The sequence below is a fragment of the Trichechus manatus genome, unplaced genomic scaffold (assembly GCF_000243295.1).
Source record: "Trichechus manatus latirostris isolate Lorelei unplaced genomic scaffold, TriManLat1.0 scaffold00175, whole genome shotgun sequence".
NCBI lineage: Eukaryota > Metazoa > Chordata > Mammalia > Sirenia > Trichechidae > Trichechus > Trichechus manatus.
The window spans coordinates 3,509,870-3,532,548 of NW_004444111.1; the positions used below are offsets into that span (position 1 = coordinate 3,509,870).

At 34.0% G+C, this 22,679-nt stretch overlaps 1 protein-coding gene across 10 annotated transcripts in view; it reads left to right on the forward strand.

The window, feature by feature from the left end:
- The window catches only part of TRAPPC8 (trafficking protein particle complex subunit 8), a 134,874-nt gene that overhangs the window by 27,586 nt on the left and 84,609 nt on the right, over window positions 1-22,679 (forward strand). For 5 of the 10 annotated variants that reach the window (XR_002825685.1, XM_023741183.1, XM_023741187.1 and 2 more), the window contains 9 exons: window positions 358-447; window positions 1,236-1,410; window positions 5,546-5,699; window positions 7,944-8,037; window positions 8,697-8,956; window positions 10,011-10,126; window positions 10,843-10,993; window positions 16,711-16,811; window positions 20,189-20,294. Coding sequence is in view for 9 of the 10 variants with exons in the window: in XM_023741183.1 (XP_023596951.1) it covers window positions 358-447; window positions 1,236-1,410; window positions 5,546-5,699; window positions 7,944-8,037; window positions 8,697-8,956; window positions 10,011-10,126; window positions 10,843-10,993; window positions 16,711-16,811; window positions 20,189-20,294 (1,247 nt within the window). In the remaining variant the exon portion in view is untranslated. The remainder of the gene's footprint in view (window positions 1-357; window positions 448-1,235; window positions 1,411-5,545; window positions 5,700-7,943; window positions 8,038-8,696; window positions 8,957-10,010; window positions 10,127-10,842; window positions 10,994-16,710; window positions 16,812-20,188; window positions 20,295-22,679) is intronic. The other 5 variants (XM_004386891.2, XM_023741184.1, XM_023741189.1 and 2 more) reach the window with 4 other exon arrangements.

Sequence of the window (22,679 nt, forward strand, 5' to 3'; positions counted from 1 at the left end):
ATGTTACTGGTGGCAGGGGGCACAAAACTTAAGGTCTAAAATCTTTTTACTCATGTAGGTGATATTTTAAGCATTAATAGGTAAGTAGGTTGTGGGACCACACTGTATGTTTGGGAATAAGTCAATTCCATTTTTGCAAATATATGTACTCCCATTTATGAATATGTTTATGTATATGTGGCTTAAAAGATTATACACACATATAGATATATGTACACATATATGTGTTTGTATTCTACATATATCTTAAAGCATGGTGAAAAATGCTTACTGCTAGAGATTATCTTTCACATGTTTTGGAAATTTTGTCTGTTTCTAATAAGAAATTTTAACTGTTTTATATATTGTTAATTTTAGCTACTACTCCATGGTTTGAATCTTATAGAGATACCTTTCTTCAGTCGATGCCAGCATCAGATCATGAATTTCTGAACCACTATTTAGCATGTATCCTTTGATTTTCATGTTTTTTTAAAACCAAATGTTACCGAAGTTATTAATCTCAGAAATAGTTAAATGAAGGCAAAATTACTGGAAGGATATAGAAAATGGAGAAATTATTTTTTATTGATATGTCAAGTTTTTGTTATTATTACTGTTTTTGTTAAATGGCATCCTAGATACAGAATGACTATAATTTATCTTTGATTACAAACTAAGACTGCTGAGGTCTTCCTTATTCTTTTTCCTGTAGCTTGAATATTTCACGCTTAATAAGTTTTTAAACCATTTTAGAAAGAGAAAATACAACCTGCCAATGTTAACTGCTTTTGCTAATTGCCTCAGAATTAATGGCTTATTCTAAAGCTTATATTTAAAAACACATTTTTAAAAAATAATTTGTTTTATGGATATTAACCTCCTTTGATGATTGTGACTTTCAGCTTTCTTAACGAGGTTGCAGAGAAAAGTTGAGAGTTAGAAAGTAAGTGAGATGGAATGGAGAGGAGCAAGATTCAGCAGATAGTTGTATAATTTTGGCATTGAGCATTTTTATTTTTATAGATTTCTTTATTGAATATGTAAAGGATGCAAAAAAAGTCAACAAAAGATTAAGATTAGAACCTTGAATTACCTTGGAGTGTTGGAGGAATTATTTTGTGCTTGCAGTGAAAACGTACAAAATCAGATTTTTTTTTTAAGCTGAGAAAATACGTCCTTAAAGTTTATTTTAATAGGATAATATTTATCATTGTGTGAAAAGTGGTAATATCCTTAACAATATGGTATACAAGGTATGTTGGTAACATCTTCTAGTGAAGCTGAACCTGTGGAACAGTTTTCAAAGCTGTCACAAGAACAGCATCGAATTCAACACAACAGTGAATATTCCTACCCTAAGTGGTTTATACCAAATACACTTAAATATTATGTACTTTTACATGATGTAAGTGCAGGCGATGAACAGAGGTAAGTTTTATTTTTTTAATTAAAAAAATTTTTCCTGCTGTCAAATATATCTGTTTAGAGCTAATTCTGTTGTTTTGTTCTGTTGTATGTAGGGTTGCTGTGAGTCAGAACTGACTCAACAGCACCTAACAACAGAGCTAATTACATCCTACCTGTTAAATGAAATGATTTGACATTAATTTGGATATAGATGTTTAAATTGTGGATTTATTTTTTTACCCAAGAAAGTAAAAATTTTATTACACTTTGAATTTACTAATAAAGCATTTAACTTTGTCTTTTATTCCAGAATTACATTTAACAGCTAAGTTTATGTTAGATTTCATATACTTACCCAAACTTTTCTTTCACTTTCTTTTACTATAATCTTTGTACAAAAGAACTTGTCTTTTTACACCTATGGGTCTTAGCAGTTATTTCTTACTTTATATAAAATTATTTCTCGTTTTTCTTTTCCTTTTCTCCTTCCGAGTTTTCTTCTAAATTTTCACTGCCTTACTGTGGCTTACAAGTTATAAGTACTGCTTTTTTCACTCTTTACTTCTTGTCACTTGATAGTTTTAATCTTGATGCTTTTCACATTCTCAGAAACATAAACATTTCCTTCTTATCTGTGGGATAAGTGAATAATGTCTCTTTAAAATTAAAATAAATTCTTGAAAATTAAAATAATATTAAAAGAAATTTTACTTTTTGGCTTTGAGCTTATTTTGACTTTTGGTTCAAGGTGTGGCTCAAATTATTCTTTTGTTTCAAACTGATATCTCAGTGCATGTAGAATATGTTGTTAAATGATCATTTCTTGCCTTTGTTCTGAGTGGAAGCCATAATTTATTTTTTCTCCTTTTCGTTTTTTTATTGTACTTTAGGTGAATGTTTATAGAACAAATAGTTTCTCATTAAACAGTCCGTACACATATTGTTTCATGACATTGGTTCACAACCCCACGACATGACAACCCTCTTCCTTCTCGACCTTTTTTTTTTTTTTTGGTGAAAATATACATAGCCAAAGATACACCATTTCAAAAATTTCTACATGCACAATTCAGTGACATCGATTACATACTTCCAGTTGTGCTACTATTCTCACTTTAGATGAAGGTTTACAGAACAAAATAGTTTCTCATTAAACAGTTAGTACACACGTTGCCCTATGACAGTGGTTAACAACCCTACTACATGTCAACACTGTCCTTACTCAACCTTGGGTTCCCTATCACCAGCTTTCCTGTCCCCTTCTGCCTTCTAGTCCTTGTCCCTGGACTGCTGTACCTCATTAGTCCTGTTTTGTTTTATCGGGCTGTCCAATTCCCGGCTGAACGGTGAACCTCGGAAGTGACTTCACCACTGAGCTAAAAGGGTGTCTGGGGGCCATACTCTTGGGGTTTCTGCAGTCTTTTTCAGGCCAGTAAATCTGATCTTTTTTTGTGTGTGTTAGAATGTTGTTCTACATCCTTCTCCAGCTCTGTCTAGAATCGTCTGTTGTGATCCCAGTCAGAGCAGTCAGTGCTGGTAGCTGGGCACCATCTTAGCTGTACTGGACTCAGTCCGGTGGAGACCTTGGTAGCTGTGGTCCATTAGTCCTTCGGACTAATCTTTTCCTTGTATCCTGTTCTCTTCATTCTCCCTTGCTCCCGAAGGGGTGAGACAAGTGGAGTATCTTAGATGGTTGCTCACAGGCTTTTAAGACCCCAGACGCTACTCACCAAGGTAGAATGTAGAACATTGTCTCTGTAAAGTGTGTTATACCAGTTGAGCTAGATGTTCCCCAAGACCATGATCCCCACAGCCCTCCTCCCAGCAATTCAGTCCCTCAGGGAGTTTGGATGTGTCTATGGAGCTTCCATGACCTTTTCTTGTACAAGTTGTGTTGGTTTCCCCAGTACTGTGTACTGTCACTCTTCACCAAAGATACCATTTATCTATTGTCTATTTAGTATTTCCCCCACACCCCTCCCATCCCTCGTAACCAGTAAAGATTGTTACTTTTTGTGTGTAAACTTGGGTTTTTACAATAGAGGTCTCATACAATATTTGTCCTTTTGTGATTGACTTATTTCACTCAGCATAATGTCCTTCAGTTTCATCCATGTTATGAGATACTTCACAGATCATCATTATCCCTTATCGTTGCATAGTACTCCATTGTGTGTATGTACCATAGTTTGTTTATCCATTTGTCTGTTGATGGGCATCTAGTTTGTTTCCATCTTTTTGCTATTGTGAACAATGCTGCCATGAACATAGGTGTGCATATGTCTGTTCGAGTGACGGCTGTTATTTCTCTAGGATATATTCCTAGGAGTGGGATTGCTGGATCGTATGGTACTTCTATTTCTAGCTTTCTGAGGAAGCGCCATGTCATTTTCCAAAATGGTTGTATCATTTTGCATTCCCACCAGCAGTGCATAAGAGTTCTGATCTCCCTGCAGCCTCTCCAACGTTTATTTCCAGTGTTTTTGATACGTGCCAGTAATGCCAAGGTGAGATGGTATCTCATTGTGGTTTTAATTTGCATTTCTCTGATGGCTAGTGATCGCAAGCATTTATTTCCTCTACTGTCTGTTGGCCGCTTTAATGTCTTCTTTGGTGAAGTGTCTGTTCATTTCCTTTGCCCATTTTTTAATAGGATTATTTGTCTTTTTGTTGTAGAGGTGTTGGATTTTCTTGTAGATTGTGGAGATTAGACCTTTGTCTGACTTGTCTGTCTAAAAATTTTTTCCCAGTCTGTAGGTTCTCTTTTTACTTTTGGTGAAGTCTTTTGAAGAGCATAGGTGTTTGAGTTTTAGAAGATCTCAGCTATCTAGCTTATCTTCTGGGGTTTGTGTGTGTTGATGGTTATGGTTTGTATCCTGTTAATGCCATGTATTAGGGCCTGTAGCATTGGTCCGATTTTTTCTTCCATGAACTTTTTAATTTTTGGCTTTATATTTAGGTCTTTGGTCCATTTTGAATTAGTTTTTGTATATGGTGTGAGGTATAGGTCCTGTTTCATTGTTTTGCTGATGCATATCCAGTTTTGCTGGCACTGTTTGTTAGAAAGACTGTCTTTTCCCCATTTGATGGACTTTGGCCCCTTGTCAAAGATCAGGTGACTGTAGGTGGATGGATTTACATCTGGGTTCTCAATTCTGCTCCATTGGTCGATGTATTTGTCATTGTACCAGTATCAGGCTGTTTTGACTACCGTAGTTGTGTAGTAGGTTCTGAGGTCAGGTAGTGTGAGTCCTCCTACTTTATTCTTTTTCTTCAATAGTGCTTTGCTTATTCAGGACTGGAAGCCATCATTTTTAAAAATAATTTTTCTTCTATAAAACCAGAGTTTAAGACATATTCGGAAGAGTACTAACCTTTGGGATTTTTTGAAATGTCAGAAGCTTGGTGGAGAAAGTGTACTATATAAATAAAAGTAATTCAAACTGACTATTAAAATTTGTTTCTATTAGTTGAATATGATACATAGCTTCCATTTTGAATAGTTGTAACTAGAATATTTAAGTGGTAGTTCAAGTATTAGATCAGTTGTTCTTAAGTTTAGTGGTATCATTGGTGAAACAAGCAAGGGGTTTGTTGTGTTGTTCCATGAGTGTATGTACATGTAGGCATATAGTTATGTCTGTTATTTATACAAATTTATAACTTTTATTTACCCAACTTAATTTTATGTGTGAAATATGGGTTAGTTGTTTCTTGAGCTTGTTATTTGTTTAGTATTAACATCTACATTCGAATGTATATTTTCCAGTTGTTTTTTTTACAGTGAATGGCTGATTGATTTGAAAATACCTATTTAAACTAGGTCAGCTTTGTGGAAGAGTTTTCATTTACCACCAGTTTATACCGTTTACTTCTTAGATTGTCTTATCATTTGAATGATCTCATCTTCCATCAACCAGCAAATTTAGTTATCTGAAAGTATTGGACATACTTTGGATAACTCTGCTCTAAGGTGATATTCAAGCTAACTAAATTTAAGTTAGGACCATGACTGTTGTTTAAATTTTTTATTGTTCTACCCTCTTATTTTCCGTTAGGCCTTTTTGGGTGTTATTTTTTGCATTTTAATATCTACTTTTGCTTGAAGTCTGCTCCCCATTTGCTACAAACTTTTTTCTATTTTTTTAAATTTTAGAGCTGATTCAATTTATGAAGAAATGAAACAGAAATACGGAACTCAGGGTTGCTATTTACTTAAAATTAATTCTCGAACATCTAATCGATCATCAGATGAACAGATACCAGATCCTTGGAGTCAGTATCTCCAGAAAAATAGTATTCAAAACCAGGTATATGTAAAAAACAACAACAATGAAGCAAACCACAAAACCTGTATTTCAGTTTTATCACGCAATGATATCACTGTAGAATTTTCTTATGCCTTGGTCTGACTAGTGCAATTATGAATATTTACTTTGTGCAGTTTTGCTAGTTTCGGAATCAGTGGCTCAAAAACTGTTTTTAGTCAACTACAGTTATTCCTTATGTGTTCTTTTTTCAGGTATATAGTATTAGTGTTCATTGATTTTTTTTCTTAAATGATGAAAAGTGGATTGCACATTAAGAATTTAATTAGACTGACTAGACATGTTGAGAGAATTTTTGGCTTGTTTATTTAATTGATTATGAATGCTTATAGTCAATTCTTTATTATCCACATGCTCTGGGGTTGCCTTTCTTCATTTTCAACATGCTGTTCTTATGGCCACCTTTTGGAGCTCATACTTTTTAGGTGGGTGGGCTATTTTCTCTGACTTTTCTTTGATTTCCTTTTGAATTTTCAGGGAGTGTTGTTTTTTCCTTAAGTCTTCTTTTGTTAATCTAGAGTTCGACTAATACTAATATCTGCTGGCTGAAATGGGTGGGTGTAAAGTTTTAAGTTCTGTCAAACTTTTAAGATAGAATTGTATGGCACTTGGTAATATGCAAACGCAAAGTTCCTATAATTAGTTCAGATAATCAAGAGTTGACTGTTTTTGTTGAGAAGGGGGATTTCTTAAGTAAATGGAAAATCTATTTTGTACAATGAAACCACATCATGTACTTTTTATGTGATATTTAAAAGATATCTATAATAATAAAGTTTATCTGATTTTTTAATCTTCTAGAATAAATATTTAATAATCTGTTTATTTGCCTTTTTTGATCTTAGATATGGAATTTTGGATCCCGATATAGTGCTGTACTTGTATTTTACATACTTCGATATTATTCTTGAGTTCATTACTGATGACTTCTTTAAGATAATGCTGGGGAAAAGTGTGTGAGATAGAACCAGTTAGATCTGAAGGAGCCTTATTTTTGAAATGGTCTTTCAGGGCCACACTCAAATAGGAACAGTACTGAAAAATTCAAGTCCCTGCTATGTAAGGTTGGGAAGGAGAATATAAGCCAGGTAGTCCAGTTTGAGAACCTTTAGCAGAAGACAGAGGTACCAGAGATTCCGTAGCTTAGAATCCTAAAAGCTCAAGATTGTAGGATAGTTGAAAAGCAATCAGACTTATACTCCTGATTTAATGCTTTAATTTCCTTTAAACTTATAAATGACCTCATGTAGTGACAGTACTCAGTTTCTTTTAGTGACCCATTCCATGACTGAACAGTTTGAGTAAATCAGCCAAAAGTTTTCTATTTCTTATACCTATTGGTCCTATCGATTTTCCATTAAGACAACTTCTAAAATATAGAAGGATAGTTCCATCTTCTCTTTTATTTTTTTTCCAGGCTAAATATACCCAATTTCTTCAACTCTTTTGCATGCTGGTTTCAGACTGTTCCTTATCTTAGTCACTTTGCTCCGATTAAGTTCTAGTTTCTGTATTTCCCACAAAGCGTGCCACTCAGAATACCTTATATTTACTGGTTTGTGTAGTAGATTGGGTATTTTTAGTTTATGTTTTCTCGTTGACTGAACAGCTGATATCTTTGTACAAATAAACATTGAATGGAATATTTTTCCAAAGCTCTTTGATATATTCAAAATTCATTCTAACATGCTAACACCATGTTTGTGACCAAGGAGATGCTGTACCATTCCTATTTTCCTCCCCTGCCTGATGCTAGTAATTCATCTCTCCTGCTGTTATTCCTTGCTTAGACACATATATAGTTAACCATATATAAACGGATAAGCTGAGGTAGAGTTAATTTGAAATCAGGAGAATTAGGGTCACAGGTTGAGTGTAAAAGGGAGTTTAAGAATATAAACCAAAAAAACCCATTGCCGTCAAGTTGATTCTAACTCATAGTGACCCTATAGGACAGTAAAACTGCCCCATAGGGTTTCCAAGGAGCAGCTGGTGGATTCGAACTGCTGACTTTTTGGTTATCAGCTGTAGCACTTAACCATTTGGAGTGGATCATGTAAGATACATGGAAGAAGTTAAGAATTTGGAAGACTGGAAGAAAAGAGTTTTGCTGGAGAAAATAAATGATGCTAGCAATTATCAGAGCAACCATAGTTGTTAAATAGTTTGATGAGATCTTAAATGATTAAATATAGTCTCTAATGCTGTTTTATTTTATTTTGATAGGAATCATATGAAGATGTTTCTTGTACTATAACTTCAAATAAGAATTCTGATAGTAACTTGCTTTCATTGGATGGATTAGATAACGAAGTCAAAGGTCTTGATATACTTTCTCTAAGTTTCTTTTTTGATTAAACATGTACACTGTTATCAAAGCATGCTAACCTTTATTGGTAAAATATGGGGGAAATTTTCATTAAAAAAAGCTAGTGGGCAGGTTAACTTTTGTTCTGAAAGTTTTATTGGGTGATTTAGGTTTGATTTTTTCTTATTTAAGAATTTGCTTTATAATAATGTACAAATTTCTTTTTTAAAATACTTCTATAGAAAGCAAGGAAACATGTGATGCACAACATTGATTATTCCCAAAATTCACATGATTTTGAGAGCTTTATTTCTGTATTTAAAAGTATAGTTTGAATAGGGAGAGTTCCAAAAATTTTTTGTTATAATTTTTCTTCTGGCCTAATTATGCTATTTAAAAGTAATTCTTTATATTATTTAAAAACTGTATTTTTCTTCATTTCTTGATTTAGATGAATTTTTAAATTTCTGTTACATATACTGAATATTAATCCAAGCCCTCTAATTTTACTGGGGAAAATATTAATGTTATTGTGTCTTAGACATCTAAGCTATACAGAAAGATTATACTTAAGAGTTCAAACATTCTTATTTCTTTTTCTTTAGCAGTATGGTAGTATTATCACAATTTTCTCTTGCATTGTAAGAGTAAAAGAAAGATCTATTTTTCAGTAGATGGCTTACCAAATAACTTTAGAGCTCACCCACTTCAATTGGACCAATCCAGTGACCGTTCTAACAGCATTGATGGCCCAGATCATGTAAAATCTGCATCATCATCACATGAAACAAAGAAAGCAAGTACTGGAATAACTCATGGTGCGTGTTTAACCCTTACCGATCATGATAGAATTCGACAATTTATACAAGAATTCACATTCCGGGGCCTTTTGCCACATATAGAGAAAACAATTCGGCAATTAAATGATCAGGTAAGACTTAATTTTTTGGATTAGTATTTTAAAAAATTCAGTAAATAGTAGACTTGAAAATATAGTAGTATAAGTTGTTTAAAGTATCTGAAATGTTTTTGTTTTAAGATAGGCCAATATTAGGACTTACTGAAAGTTTTCTTAAGTGATGAAATTCTATTAAACCCTGGAAAGGCCTATTAGTTTTCAGTAGGGCTTTTGCCATCGTATTAGATAGCCTTCTTTAAATCAGTGTTATTACTCTGGTGAGTGGTGTCTGAGGTCTTAAAAGCTAGCGAGTGGCCATCTGAGATGTATCAATTGGTCCCAACCCACCTGGAGCAAAGGAGAATGAAGAACACCAAAGACACAAGGAAAATATTAGTCCAAGAGACAGAAAGGGTCACATAAACCAGAGACTCCATCAGCCTGAGACCAGAAGAACTAGATGGTTCCCAGCTACCACCAATGAACGTCCTGACAGGGAACACAACAGAGGGTCCCTGATGGAGCAGGAGAAAAGTGGGGTGCAATACTCAGATTCTAGTAAAAAGATCAGACTTAACGGTCTGACTGAGACTGGAAGGACCTCAGAAGACATGGCCCCTGGACACTCTGCTAGCCCAGAACTAAAGCCATTCCCGAAGCCAACCTTTCAGACAAAGAATAGCTTGGACTATAAGACATACAATGATACTAATGAAGAGTGTGCTTCTTATTCTTAGCTCAGGTAGGTACATGAGACTAAATGGGCAACTCCTGTCCAGAGGGAAGGTGAGAAGGCAGAAGGGGTCAGGAGCTGGTTGAGTGGACACAGGAGATCCGGGGTGGAAAGGAATGTGCTGTCGCTTTATAGGGAGAGCAGCTCGGGTCACATAACAATGTGTGTATAAATTTTTGTACGAGAAACTAACTTGAACTGTAAACTTTCACTTAAAGCACAATAAAAAAAAAGTGTTATTAAAATGAATATTTGCTCATTAGTAAAGCTTTTTAGTTGAATTTGTTTTTCCTTAGGTATGTAAAAATGATTAAATTATCCATATTTATCAACATATTTAATCTTTTTTCTTAGCTAATCTCGAGAAAAGGTTTGAGTCGTTCTCTATTTTCTGCAACTAAAAAATGGTTTAGTGGCAGTAAAGTTCCAGAAAAGAGCATTAATGAGCTGAAAAATACATCTGGTTTACTGTGAGTAAAATGTAATTTTGGTTTTTCCTGTTTTTGACTCTAATGTTTGACTATGTAATTCCCTGCAAAAAGTAACTACCTTTTTAGTTCCTTAGTTTCATATTGGTCAAAACTTAGGTAGATAATAAATAACAGTAACTGTAACTAAAATATATTAATTAAAAAAATAGTTTAAGGAATAGAACATCAAAAAATAAACAAGATAACTGGAAAAGTCACTTTACTTTGGGTCTGTTTGCCTTTGTAAAATAATGGAGTTAGATTAGGTATTCATTAATAACTTTTATCTAAAATGTGGTATAGTGATTCTAAGACATGGCATGTATTTAGCAAATTTTATTTGTTTAGTATAAAATCCTGTTTTAAGGAAAGTAAAATTAGCCCATTTTGGATTTTATTTTTTTCCCTATTGTATGTAAAAGTGAGTCACCAGGAATTAAGCGTTTACTTTGTAATTTGACCGTGGAGAAAATGCTTGTCAGATGTTGAGAAGTTCCTAGTATAGGGCTTTAAATTAAATAAACATAGATATAACTGCCTGTTTCTGATATCTTTGAGAAATGACATTTTCTCCTTGGAGGTAGAATTCTTACAAAGCAGGATCAGTTTTCCTCATGTTCTGATCAATTAGACAGCTTGTTATGCATTTTATAATATATCATGGTTTAGGGGTCATAAGATGTAAATTATTTTTGTAACTTACTTTGTATTTACAGGTATCCACCGGAAGCACCAGAGCTACAAATCAGGAAAATGGCTGACTTATGTTTTTTGGTGCAGCATTATGATTTGGCTTATAGTTGCTATCATACTGCCAAAAAGGATTTTCTTAATGAACAAGCAATGCTTTATGCAGCTGGTGCCTTGGTTGGTATTCTACAGTATTATAATTTCTTATTTCTGCTACCATAAATGATTTAGAAATTTGTTTGTAAAATGGCAAACAAAATACCTAGGGATAAAGTTGTACTCAAAGAGCATATAGTGTTTTACAGGTTTTGAATTAGTTTATGCTGCACTCTAACTGGTGCATCTAAAGATGGTCATACATGAGGGTTGATTTCTTAGTTTTGATTGATACCTTCTAATGTTTGGTCAGTTTTCAAAATTTAATAATGAATTTTGTTTTTAATTATATTCAAAGTATAATATAATATACCAAAAAATGGAATATTTGTATACAATATAGGTATTTTTTTAAAGATGATTTTAGACCTCTTGAAAAATGTTTTTAAGTTTCTTGAAATGTGCTTTTCTGGTAGAAGACTATACAGTGAAACCTGTGAGAGCCGGAACTCCATAGGACTACTGTGTTTTTCTGGGTCTTGCAGGTTTTCTGCCTTTGGCAGGGTGCAGTCTTACCACTTTTCTACCATTCTTTGTTAGTGGAAAATATTTGAGTTTTCCTTCTCTGACAGGTTTCTTCCTTACACATGTTCTGGCTTTTACAGGTTTTACTCTGTATTGGCTAAGAACATGTACTTTGGTTTGAGACAGATCGTGATCTTAGGCAAGTTATTGCATATCTGTAAGCCTCAGTTTTCTGATCTATAAAATGTGACTCCTTTGGGCATAGGATTAGATAAGATTAATGCATGTAGAGTGCTTTACATACTGTCTTATGTATAATAAGCTCCCAGTTAGCATTAGTTATGTTAGTTTCCGTCATTGATACGTAAGCCTAGATGTTTTAGGAAAAAATTTTTAATACTTGTTGCCTTATAACTTGTTAATGATTTTGAAAACTTGTCACAAATATATGTATAATCTGCTTTGTGTGAATAGAAAAGAGTAAGACCACTACTGTTGTTTTCTACTTAATCTTTAAAAAAGCCCATAAACAAAAGTGTGAAGAATAAAATATTAGAACTCTAAGTACTTTAATTCATTGGTCATTATCACATGGACACTTGTTTAATTAATAGTAAGTATCTATTTAATACTATATTTGTACAAAACTAAAAGGTAACTTAAAAATGTAAAGCTAAAATACAAAAATTATTTCTTTTTATTTCTCTAATATTTTTAATGAAAAAAAGTCAGCCAACTTTTTAAAAACTTTGTTCAGGAACTGAAATGCTGTGCTCATGAGTGTTTGAAAAATTCTGTGAATTGTACTTGACTAGACATTCTCTGATTCTTTATTATATGCATCTAATATAAGCTAACATGAAATCAAATACTTAATGTTATTTTATTAATACCTTATACGTATGCTTTTATTATTATAAAATATACCTAAAAATGGAATATTTGTATATACTATAGGTAAAATCTTATAGAACTATGACAAAAATTTTTCCTGACTTTATGGTCTGAAGCCTTTTCATTTTTGTCTACCATCTGATAAATAAAGCATTTATATGATTTAGGTGGAGGTATTAGTGGCAATTATATTTGATAAAGTAATTTAACACTGGAAAAATAAAGGGATATCTGCTGTAACATATGTGCAACTCAAAATCATTGTAGTGTGTAAAATCCTACCCTAAAAATAATAGGCCTTGGGGAAAAACGGTTGGGAAGGTCCTCTCAAAACCTGTGCATCTTTGTAACAGGAGCACTAACAAAAACATTGAATGGTAGGGTGGGAGAAGACCTATATAATCTAGAAAGGCAGTTTAGCATGCTGGAGGGTGCCTCAGGGAATATAAAAAGTACATGGAACCAATATGTGAAAACTGGCTGGATATGGAAGGGTTGTGCCAGTGGAAGGGGAGCTCCTAACTAGTGGAGCTGCCATGAAGGTGAGCACAGAGGGACGTGCAGCCTGTCTTAGCCAAGAGCTGTGCAAGGTTGAGACTGCACTTCTCTAGAGAGGTGTCCCAGGGCACCAAAGTGCAAGTGTTCATTTTTTATTTTCTTAAAATACAGCTGAGAGCGTTCCTGCATGTGCAGCAGCTGAGCTGAGGGCTTTTTCCTTTTCTGCTGAAGGTTATTGCTATTTTATTCCCCTTGCTAAAAACCAATACAAATTTCATTTGTACTGATTATCATTTCCCTATTTACTACTCACATATTAGCTAATTGGTAAGATAGAAATATGCTGTGGTAGAATAGACTATATTGTATGCCTTTTTAGATGGGAATTATAGATGATATTTAGTTATGGTAACTACAGGGTAAAAAAATGTATCGCAGCAAAACCAGTAATAGGAATTCTTGAAGAGATACTATGTTTTGGCTGTTTGTCATAATTAACTAAAGGTTAAGTAGATTACTCTTCAGTTCTTAATGAAAATCTTTGTAAAATCTATTAATTCACTGTAGAATATAAGAAATAATTCAATGGATGACAATTGATGGTAATGCAGAAACTTGGGGTGATTGATTATTCAGAGTGTTTTCACTGCTTCTGTAGAAATGATGTCAGTTTTGTTTGTATATTGATTTAATATTTATAGCAGAAGTGAATTGGAAATCAGTTTACGAATTTTTTTTTTTTTAAATTAGCTTGTTTTTCTCATAGAAATTTTTTCTTAGTATAATTGTATTAATCTATGTATGTTTAGGAGCCCTGGTGGCATAGTGATTAAGAGCTACAGCTGCTAAAGAAAAGATCAGCAGTTCGAATCTACGAGTTGCTCCTTGGAAACCCTGTGGGGCAGTTCTGCTCTGTCCTACAGGGTCACTATGAGTCGAAATTGACTCGATGGCAACGAGTTTTTATTTGTTTGGTTTTTATACGTGTGTAGTATATAGAATTCATATGTAGTAAATATAGTGTATTTTTTGTACAGTGTAGTATTGTACTGTATGTTAAATATAAGTTCAACATTTTTGTGTATTGTAGAATTATACTGTGTATTCAGTATATTTAAGTAAAAGTATTAACTAAGAAAACATGTTTCAGAACTGTAGAATATTTTATCATGTGGATATAACATATTTCTATCCAGTTTACTCAGTAAATTTTAGAGCAGACACTGTGCCGAGTGCTGAGGATACAGAGGTACTCTGAAATGGATATGATTCATATTGTCATGGAACTTACAGTCTGTCAGGTTAAAGGCTTTAATCATATCCTAGGTTCTAGGTAACGCAATACAAGTGTTTCATTATATATGTATATTTTATTTTAAATAAGATTGCAAATAAATAAATTTTATTTGTCCTAAGAGTGTAGTGTGGTGTTAACAGGTTTATTTTCCGGTTTATGAAGATTTCTAACTAAATTTTTATTTAAGTTTTTTATTGTGATAAAATATATACATTGAAACCTGTGAGAACTGGAACTTGATGGACTGCCTTGTTTTTCAGGTCTTGCAAGTATTCTGCCTTTGACAGGGTGCAGTCTTACTGCTTTTCTATTGCTCGCTTTAGTGGAAAATATTTAAATTTTTCTTCTTTGACAAGTTTCTGCCTTACACAGGGTCTGGCTTTTGTAGGTTTTACTGTATTATATTTACATTTGTCCATTCATTTAAAATTCTGTAAACTGTAAGAAGCATAATTTCCAAAAAAGACCTAAGGATCTGAAACTCTTTCCTTATCCTTCACAGTATGTGATAAGGTTAAGGGGACTGTTGCTTAAGAACCCCAAGTAGAAATCCTTGGATAATGATAGCTATTGCTTATAGAGCATTTACCAAGGGCCTGGCACTTTTCCAGGTATTCCACATGTATTAATTTATTTAGAATTCTCAACAGTTCTAAGAGATGTGTACTATTATTACCCCTACTTCACAACCAGGGAAATGAAGACACAGAAAAATTAAGTAACTTACCCAAGAATTTCCATATAGTAGGTGGCCTTTTCCACCTTTGACAGGATACAGTCTTACCACATTCTGTTACTCTCTATTAGTGGAAAATGTTTGCATTTCCTTCTCAGACAGGTTCCCGTCTTACAGGTTCCAGCTTTTGCAGGTTTTACTGTTTATACCTTGAAGTGTAATTGCTGGGTCATATGATAATTCTTTGTTTAACTTTTTGAGGAATCATGGAACTGTTTTCCATAGTGGCTGCACCATTTTACCTTCCCACCAGCCATGAATGAGGGTTCCAATTTCTCCACATCCTTGTCAGCACTTGTTACTTTCTGATGTTAGCCATCCCAGTGGGTATGCAATGGTATCTTACTGTTGTTTCGATTTGCATTTCCCTAATGATTAATGAAGCTTTACGGTCGCTATGAGTTGGAATCAACTCTACGGCAGCGGGTTTGGTTTTTTGTGTGGTGCAAACGGTTAATGCGTTTGGCTACTAACAGGTTGTAGGTTTGAGTCCACGCAGAGGTGCCTTGGAAGAAAGGCATCATGATCTACTTCCGAAAAATCAGCCATCGAAAACTGTCGGTGACAACTGGTTTTTAATAATGACATTAAGCATCTATTCATGTGCTTATTGGCCATTTGTATATCTTCTTTGGAGAAATGTCTATTTTAGTGCTTTGCCCATATTTTAATTGGATTGTTCGTCTTTTTGTTGTTGAGCTTTTCTAGCTAAGTTTTTATTAAAACTTGATCTGTACTACAGCACAAGTATGGATATAGTAGGATATTATACTGTGAGCCAAAATCTGTAGTTTAGTCTTTATTTCTAAATCCTTTAGCACCATTACATAGTATTTGAATTATTAACTGAAGTCATAGGCATTGACAGTGATACTGGTTTTAACAATGAAATAAGAAGGCCTAGAAAATCTACAGTAATATATATCGAAGAAATGGTCTTTATACCTTGTGTATGATATGATATAGAGTGTGTGAGTAGCAGAATATATTGACAGTGCAAGCTGTTCTGAACCCTGTTTTTATATTTTGATGCTAATAAATTGGAAAGAGATGTACTTTTTTTGTCTCTCTGTATGGTCCTGTTATTGGTTTGTTGTCTACTAATGAGGAATAGGGAAGAATGGGAGGAGATGGTAGCAGTAATCTTAAGCGAGGCTCACTTGGTACGATACATACACCATAACCCAAAGTATTCACTAGGTCTCGAAAATCTCATTTAAGTACTGAATGACAGACTTCAAAACCTGACTAAAGAATTTTAGTCCTAAAAGAGTATAAATATATTTTCAAGTCTGCATTAGGTTATAAAATTTATACATGTTCATACGTAAAATACTCTAACAAATTTTAGGCTTCATGTGTGGTAAATCCACAGCTTCGAACTGGGTCTAAGCAGTTCAGTTATGGTTGAGGGAAACATGGGGAGTTTACATATTGCATAGCAACCAAATCTCTCGCAGGTGGATTTTGACCCGAGTAAGAAATAGACAGCAGCTCCTGCTCAGAGATGGCAGCCAACTGCACCACTTTGAATGTGTGTCGCTCTCCATAGTCTTGCCAATAATCCAGTCTCCTGAGCCTGATGTGGGAGATTGAATTATTGGCAGGTCTGTGAAGAGCGAGACACATTCACAGCAGCGTTGTCGGCCGCCATCTTTGAGTGGATGCAGTTGCCTGTTTCCTACTTGGGTCAAAATCTACTTGCAGGAGATTTGGTTGCTGTGCAGTGTGTAAACTCCCTGGTTTCCCTCGGCCGTGGCTGAACCACTTAGAACCGGTTTGAAGCCCTGGCTAAACTATAAGAATATTTCTCCTTTTGAAATGCATAAATAATGTCTTTTCGTTTAGGAAATGGCTGCAGTGTCAGCTTTTCTTCAGCCAGGAGCACCTAGGCCATACCCTGCTCATTACATGGATACAGCAATCCAGACATACAGGGATATTTGCAAGTAGGTGACTATAATATTTATTTTCTGTTCATTTAGAGGTAAAGTTTGACATTTACAGTTTTATTAGATAGAAATGGTTTTTTTGTCTTACTGTTTTTCATCCCTTAAACCTTATTTAAAAATCAAAATAATAAAGCCAGAGACAAGATAAGGTTTTTCTTTTGATTAGTATTTCATTACTCCCTCTTCCATATTTTGTTTGGGTTTGTGCTTTAGGAATTTGTTGTATGTAATGTTGAAGTTATATGTTATACTGAGGGTGACTTGTATTATGGGGACATCTCTAACCTTAACTACTGTCAAGCCAGGAGTCAGCCATTTTGAACTTTCCTTCTTAAGTAGTCAAAACATGAAAAGTTAAATAATAGTCCAGGGAAGAAAAGGAGACGTGCTTTGTACACAGAATGACTTGTATTGGAACTCTGTAGGAGTTAGAACTTACCATCTGTAAGGAGACTGTGAACTGGCCTAGAAGTGGCCAGAGGAGGTTTCATGGGTATTTGATGAATAGACCTGGAAAGAATGATGGTTGAGATTTGATAGCCATGAAGACATTTCAGGAATTGTGATTGGCAGGAATAATGTTTTAGATGCAGCATTACTGGTGAAAGAGAATGGAGCCCTGGATAGGTTGAGGGTTTGTGTAGATGGAAAGTACTGGGTAGTAAATTTAGAAAGGTAGTTTGAGATAAATCAGTGTGGGGAGCCTTAACTATCATTTATTATTTTTATTGTTAAGCTGTAGTCAGGATTTATGTAGTAGTAAATGGGGAGTTGTTGAATATTTGAGTAGAGACTTGACATAATATAAGTTATTTTCCAGAAAGATAAATCTGACTTTTGTTTGCAGAGTGGATGGGTTAGAAAGCAGAGATAGCGAGGTGTATTATTGAAGTAGAAATAGTAGTAGTAGTAATACTAAAGTGTTTACAACATCACAATGTTGATTATAAAATAATAATAAATGTTTATTGAGTGCTCAGCATTTGCCACTTTCCCAAAGTGATTTACTCACTCATTTAATCTTCACAATAAACCTATAAAGTGGTGGCTACTGTTTATTATCTCGATTTTACAGATGAGGAAATTGAAGCTTAAAAAGTTTAACTTGCCCAAAGGCACACAGTTAATAGATGTTGGAGCTAGTATTGATCTCACCTCTTAAATTTTATAATCTATTCAAGAATATATTTACAGATTTTTAGCAGAAGATACAGCCTCCTGTGAAAGGAACCACTGAAAGAGACCGACAAGGAAAGGCTCAAGAGGTAGTACTAGGAGAGTGAGGCATCAAGGAAGCCACAGGAGTAAGGAGTTTCAAGAAGTTTGACATTTCTTTCTCTGCACTGTAAAGATCTTCCTTTGTCTTCATGAAGCTCAGAGCTTTGGGAGAGATGCACATGGAATGATGCAAAATAAAAGAGAAAATACCCAATAACCCAGATAGTCAAATAAACCTTGGCACTCCAGTTTCGTCCTGTCTACAACAGACAACATGCTTTTTCTAAATACAACCTTATTGTCATGCATCTGTTTTATAATCTTCATTCTAAGTTGGTATAATTGGTAACATCAATTTAATAATAGATATTTTGGGATAAATTAGGAATACTACATTAATTATACATACCAATTATAAGAAGCTTCTTGATCTCACAAATATTAAAGTGAAAATAAGTTTTCTTAAAATGTAGGAAATACACTATTACTTTTGCTTTTGCATTGCCCTCTTAGAATGCCATACTCTGCTTTTTAAGTGGTGAAATCCTTCCTATTTATCCTTAAAGGGCTTTCTTAATTTCTTTTTTTATGAAGCTTTCACTTTCTTCCTTTTCCCCCAAAGTCATAATAAAAAGTAATCATTCCCTGTTTATTCTCTGGGTTGTAACCATTTTCCACTTTTAAGATAGGGATTGTGTCATAGACATGTTTGAATCCTCAGCACTTACACTGTGCTTGACACATTTTTTTTTTTATTCATTGCTTGAATAAAATAAAGTCTGGGCTTGTAGCCTTGTGACTTAGTAACTGACTACATGAGGAAGTAGGTGAGTAGTCAGACTAAGCAAAATAATAGTTTTAACTAGACTTGGCCACTTACCGGCTGTGAGACCTTGGCTCATTGCTTGAACATGTCTGGGCCTCAGTTTTTCTCACCTGTAAAATGGGGATAATAATAATAATTTTAAAAATGATAGCATTAAGATTTAAGGGAATTTATAAAGGTTTATAAGTTTATTAAGTTAAAAAAAGTTTATTAAGAAAAAAGTTTTAAGACCTTAGTATATTATATATGAATTAAAAAAAAAAAACCTGTTGCTGTTGAGTTGATTCCAACTCATAGTGACCACGTAGGACAGAGTAGAACTGTCCTGTAGGGTGCCAAGGAGCAACCAGTGGATTTGAACTGCCGAATTGTTGGTTAGCAGCCATAGCTCTTAACCACTGCACCACCAGCACTCCATATATGAATAGGTGTTTGTAGTTAGGAGTTAGTCTTTTGTGTTCATTAAAACAATCTTAGGTGTTCAAAATGCTAGCCTTCTAAGAAAAACAATGACCTGTAAAAAGGTTATGGCAGATCACTGCAGTAAGTTTTGAAAGTTGTGAATTGTAGTTGTAAAGTACCATTGTTCAGAATGGCCTTTCACAGTTAGTTCAAGTTAGCAAGCTTTGGTTGTAATTTTAAGGCGAAGAGGTATTTTAACATAAGGATTAAAAAGTAGAAAGAGAAAAAACTTTTGTTACTGTTTCCCAACAAAAGGATTTCATCTTGTAATTTTACAGTGTTTTTATTTACTTTTAATATTTCCAGGAATAAATAATCCAAGTGTTGATTATTAATATAATAATTCACAAAGAAAAATCAACTGATTGTGTATTTTTACAAAGAAAATTTGGCTCAGGAATCGGTCAGGCAACACTGGTCCTATCCTATCTCCAGTTAAAACATCTCAATTATAATATCAGAGGGAAAATACCTAAACATTCCTAACAGTAGCCACCAAAATGAAACACATGACTGTAGTTTGTAGTGAGAAAGGAGAAAGAAATGTAGTGAAATGTTTATATTCCTTTCTGTTCAGAGCAATTTTTATTTGTTAGTTGCTGAGTCAGAAATACCAGTTGTGTTCTGGCTTTGTGCATGCAGGGAATGTGACTTTACATTGTATTCTCACTATACAATTATAAGAATAAGTTTTGATGACTTTATGAGAATTCTTTGAAGATTTTAACCTTTTTGGTAAGTGGACAATAAGGATGAAAAACTTCTTTCATGAAAACCGGAATTGGAAACTTGTGTTAAACATATGGTTTCCATAATGTGCTTAGGTATTGCTGTGTTAATTATATTTTTCTTGTCTTTTTTTCTTTAGGAATATGGCGTTGGCTGAAAGATGTGTATTGCTTAGTGCTGAAATTTTGAAAAGCCAAAGCAAATATTCAGAGGCTGCAGCTCTCCTAATACGGTTGACCAGTGAGGTACTAAAACTGTATAATGTGTTATACAGTAATTAATATATTACTGTTTAATAATTTTTTAAAGCTGTGTCATTTTTCTTGTGTACAAAACACACAATTAGGAGAAATTTTTCTTTGGGAATTTACAACATGGTTACTTCAGTTACTTGTTGAATTAATTTTAAATGCAGTTTTTTATAAAGTGAATTTATTTGTAGATTTTAAGAGTATATTTCATTATTATTAACCACAAACATGTATTGAACATCTTCTTTGAATTATATTCTGTCCTGTGCATAACAGTAGTTAAAGCCACATGCATGTGCATTGTTCCCAATATAAATCATTGAGGAATTTTTAATCTTATTTTCGAGCAGTATGAACTTTTTAAGAATATCATCTTAAGCATTTTAAAAAAACTATATTACGAATATTTGAAAAAGGAGAAAAAGCAACCTGTTTGTAGTTGCTCTTGACTGCAGGCTTATAAAGAATGATAGTAATTCCTTTATAGGTACTGTATGGTTAAAGACACAGTTTTTAGGTGAATAAGAACAAAAGGACAAAATCAAACACCTCTTTTGTTCACCTGTTAAATGTAATGTGCCCTATGGTTTTAATCCTTGGGCCACTGTACTTTTTATTCCTCATTTTTTGAGTGATTTTGTTCATATTCACAAACTTAAGCTTTAAAACGCATGAACCTTGACTTGTATGGCCAACTGTCTTTTAGACTTGTCTATTTGAATGTCTCCAAGACACCTTAAGTGAACATTGTCAATAACTAAACTCATAAACTCTCTTACTTGATATATTGTGATCTTAAATTATGTTATCACTGGCTAGCTTCTCATTTGCTTAAGACAGAAATTGCTTGAGATGCTCCTGTATTGCCCCATTCAGTCAGTAACAATTGGGGTGGGAGGTGGTTAACCTCTTACACATTTTCTTTTTATATCTCCAAATATTTCACTTATATCTCCTTTTTTTTCTTTTTCTTAAGCCCCTCCTATTGTCCTGGTTCATGTCTTTAATATCTTTCTTCTGAACTATGGCCTCTTTCTTCTTTCTTCACCTAGTTTACTAATCCTGGTATCAGTCATATCCTTCAGATAGTCTTCCCCAGTACCCCAAGTTATCCTGAGTGTCGTGTTCTGCCCTCTCATATGACATTAAGACCCAACTTGCCATATTATATTGGAAATTGTATTTAAGCTGTTAGCTCTTTAAGTACAGGGAACTGTGTTGCCTTCTACATTTTTATCCCTAGTCCCTAACACTAGGCTTGTCACATGGTAAGTGCTGTACAGATCATTGTCAAGCCAAACCTTCTAAAGGTTCTTAAGGCTTCTGTAAGGTATTACTAGTTAGGTTCAGGGGTGAAATTAAAAATGTTTAAAAATTGCTATTACATGAACTCTGACCAGTATGATGAACAGGTGTCAGACATAAACTATTTGGTAGAGCTGAATACAGGCTTTTGGTGTATTGATGTGTTCTATATTATAATAAATAATTTTAAGGTCTTATAGCCCTTGTTGTCTGTTAACTGTGTTTAAATATGGGAAATCAGTTTCTCAGGGATAATAATAACAGCAACTTTTTTATAAGTTTCTCCAGCTTTGGAGGGACTGTCCCTATGGTAAATTGATTAGCTGATAGCATTTTTCCAGTTAACTTTCCAATTACGCAAAGAAAAATATTAAAGTCTTAGAGTCATCCTTAGGTTGAGATTTGATTCAGTTAAGTAGCTGTAACTGATCCCTTCATCATCCTTGTTTTTATGGAAATATTTATTGAAGCTTCTATCTCATATCATGTTTTTCCTATATGTATTCTCGTAAATTAATGCTGCCTTTTCAGCATTTGCTAAAATTATCTCTTGGTTATGGACAAAGTTTTCGTAGGTTGGAATTCTTGCTGTAGTGCTAGTACAGATTTTTTTTATCTTAGTTTCTCATAGAGTGTAGATAATGGACTGGTCATATTGTAAGTATGAACGACTCCTAAATTAAAATTGTATTTTTCAACTCATGCAGAGCCTCTGCTTTCTGGATGAAACTGTCACTTCGTGAAATCCTTTCATTTCTCTTTGTCATCAACATTGGTGGCAGTTGTCATTCTTTTAAGGGCCCCTTTTTTTTAAAAAAAAAAAAATACAAAGCAATAGTTTTTACTATATTGGATGTCACTATAAGAGACAGGATTTATGGGTTTATGAAGAACAAAGCTGCAATGGGATGTGAATGTAGAGTATTCAGCTCTGCAGACTGGTACTTTCTCAGACAACAACCTTACTTCATGCAAGGGTCAAATTTTGCTTCAGATAAATTGATACATGCGATGGACTTTCAGGTCACTCCTGAATTGGCCATTTCTTGAATGTTAAATTTGAGAATGCTGAGG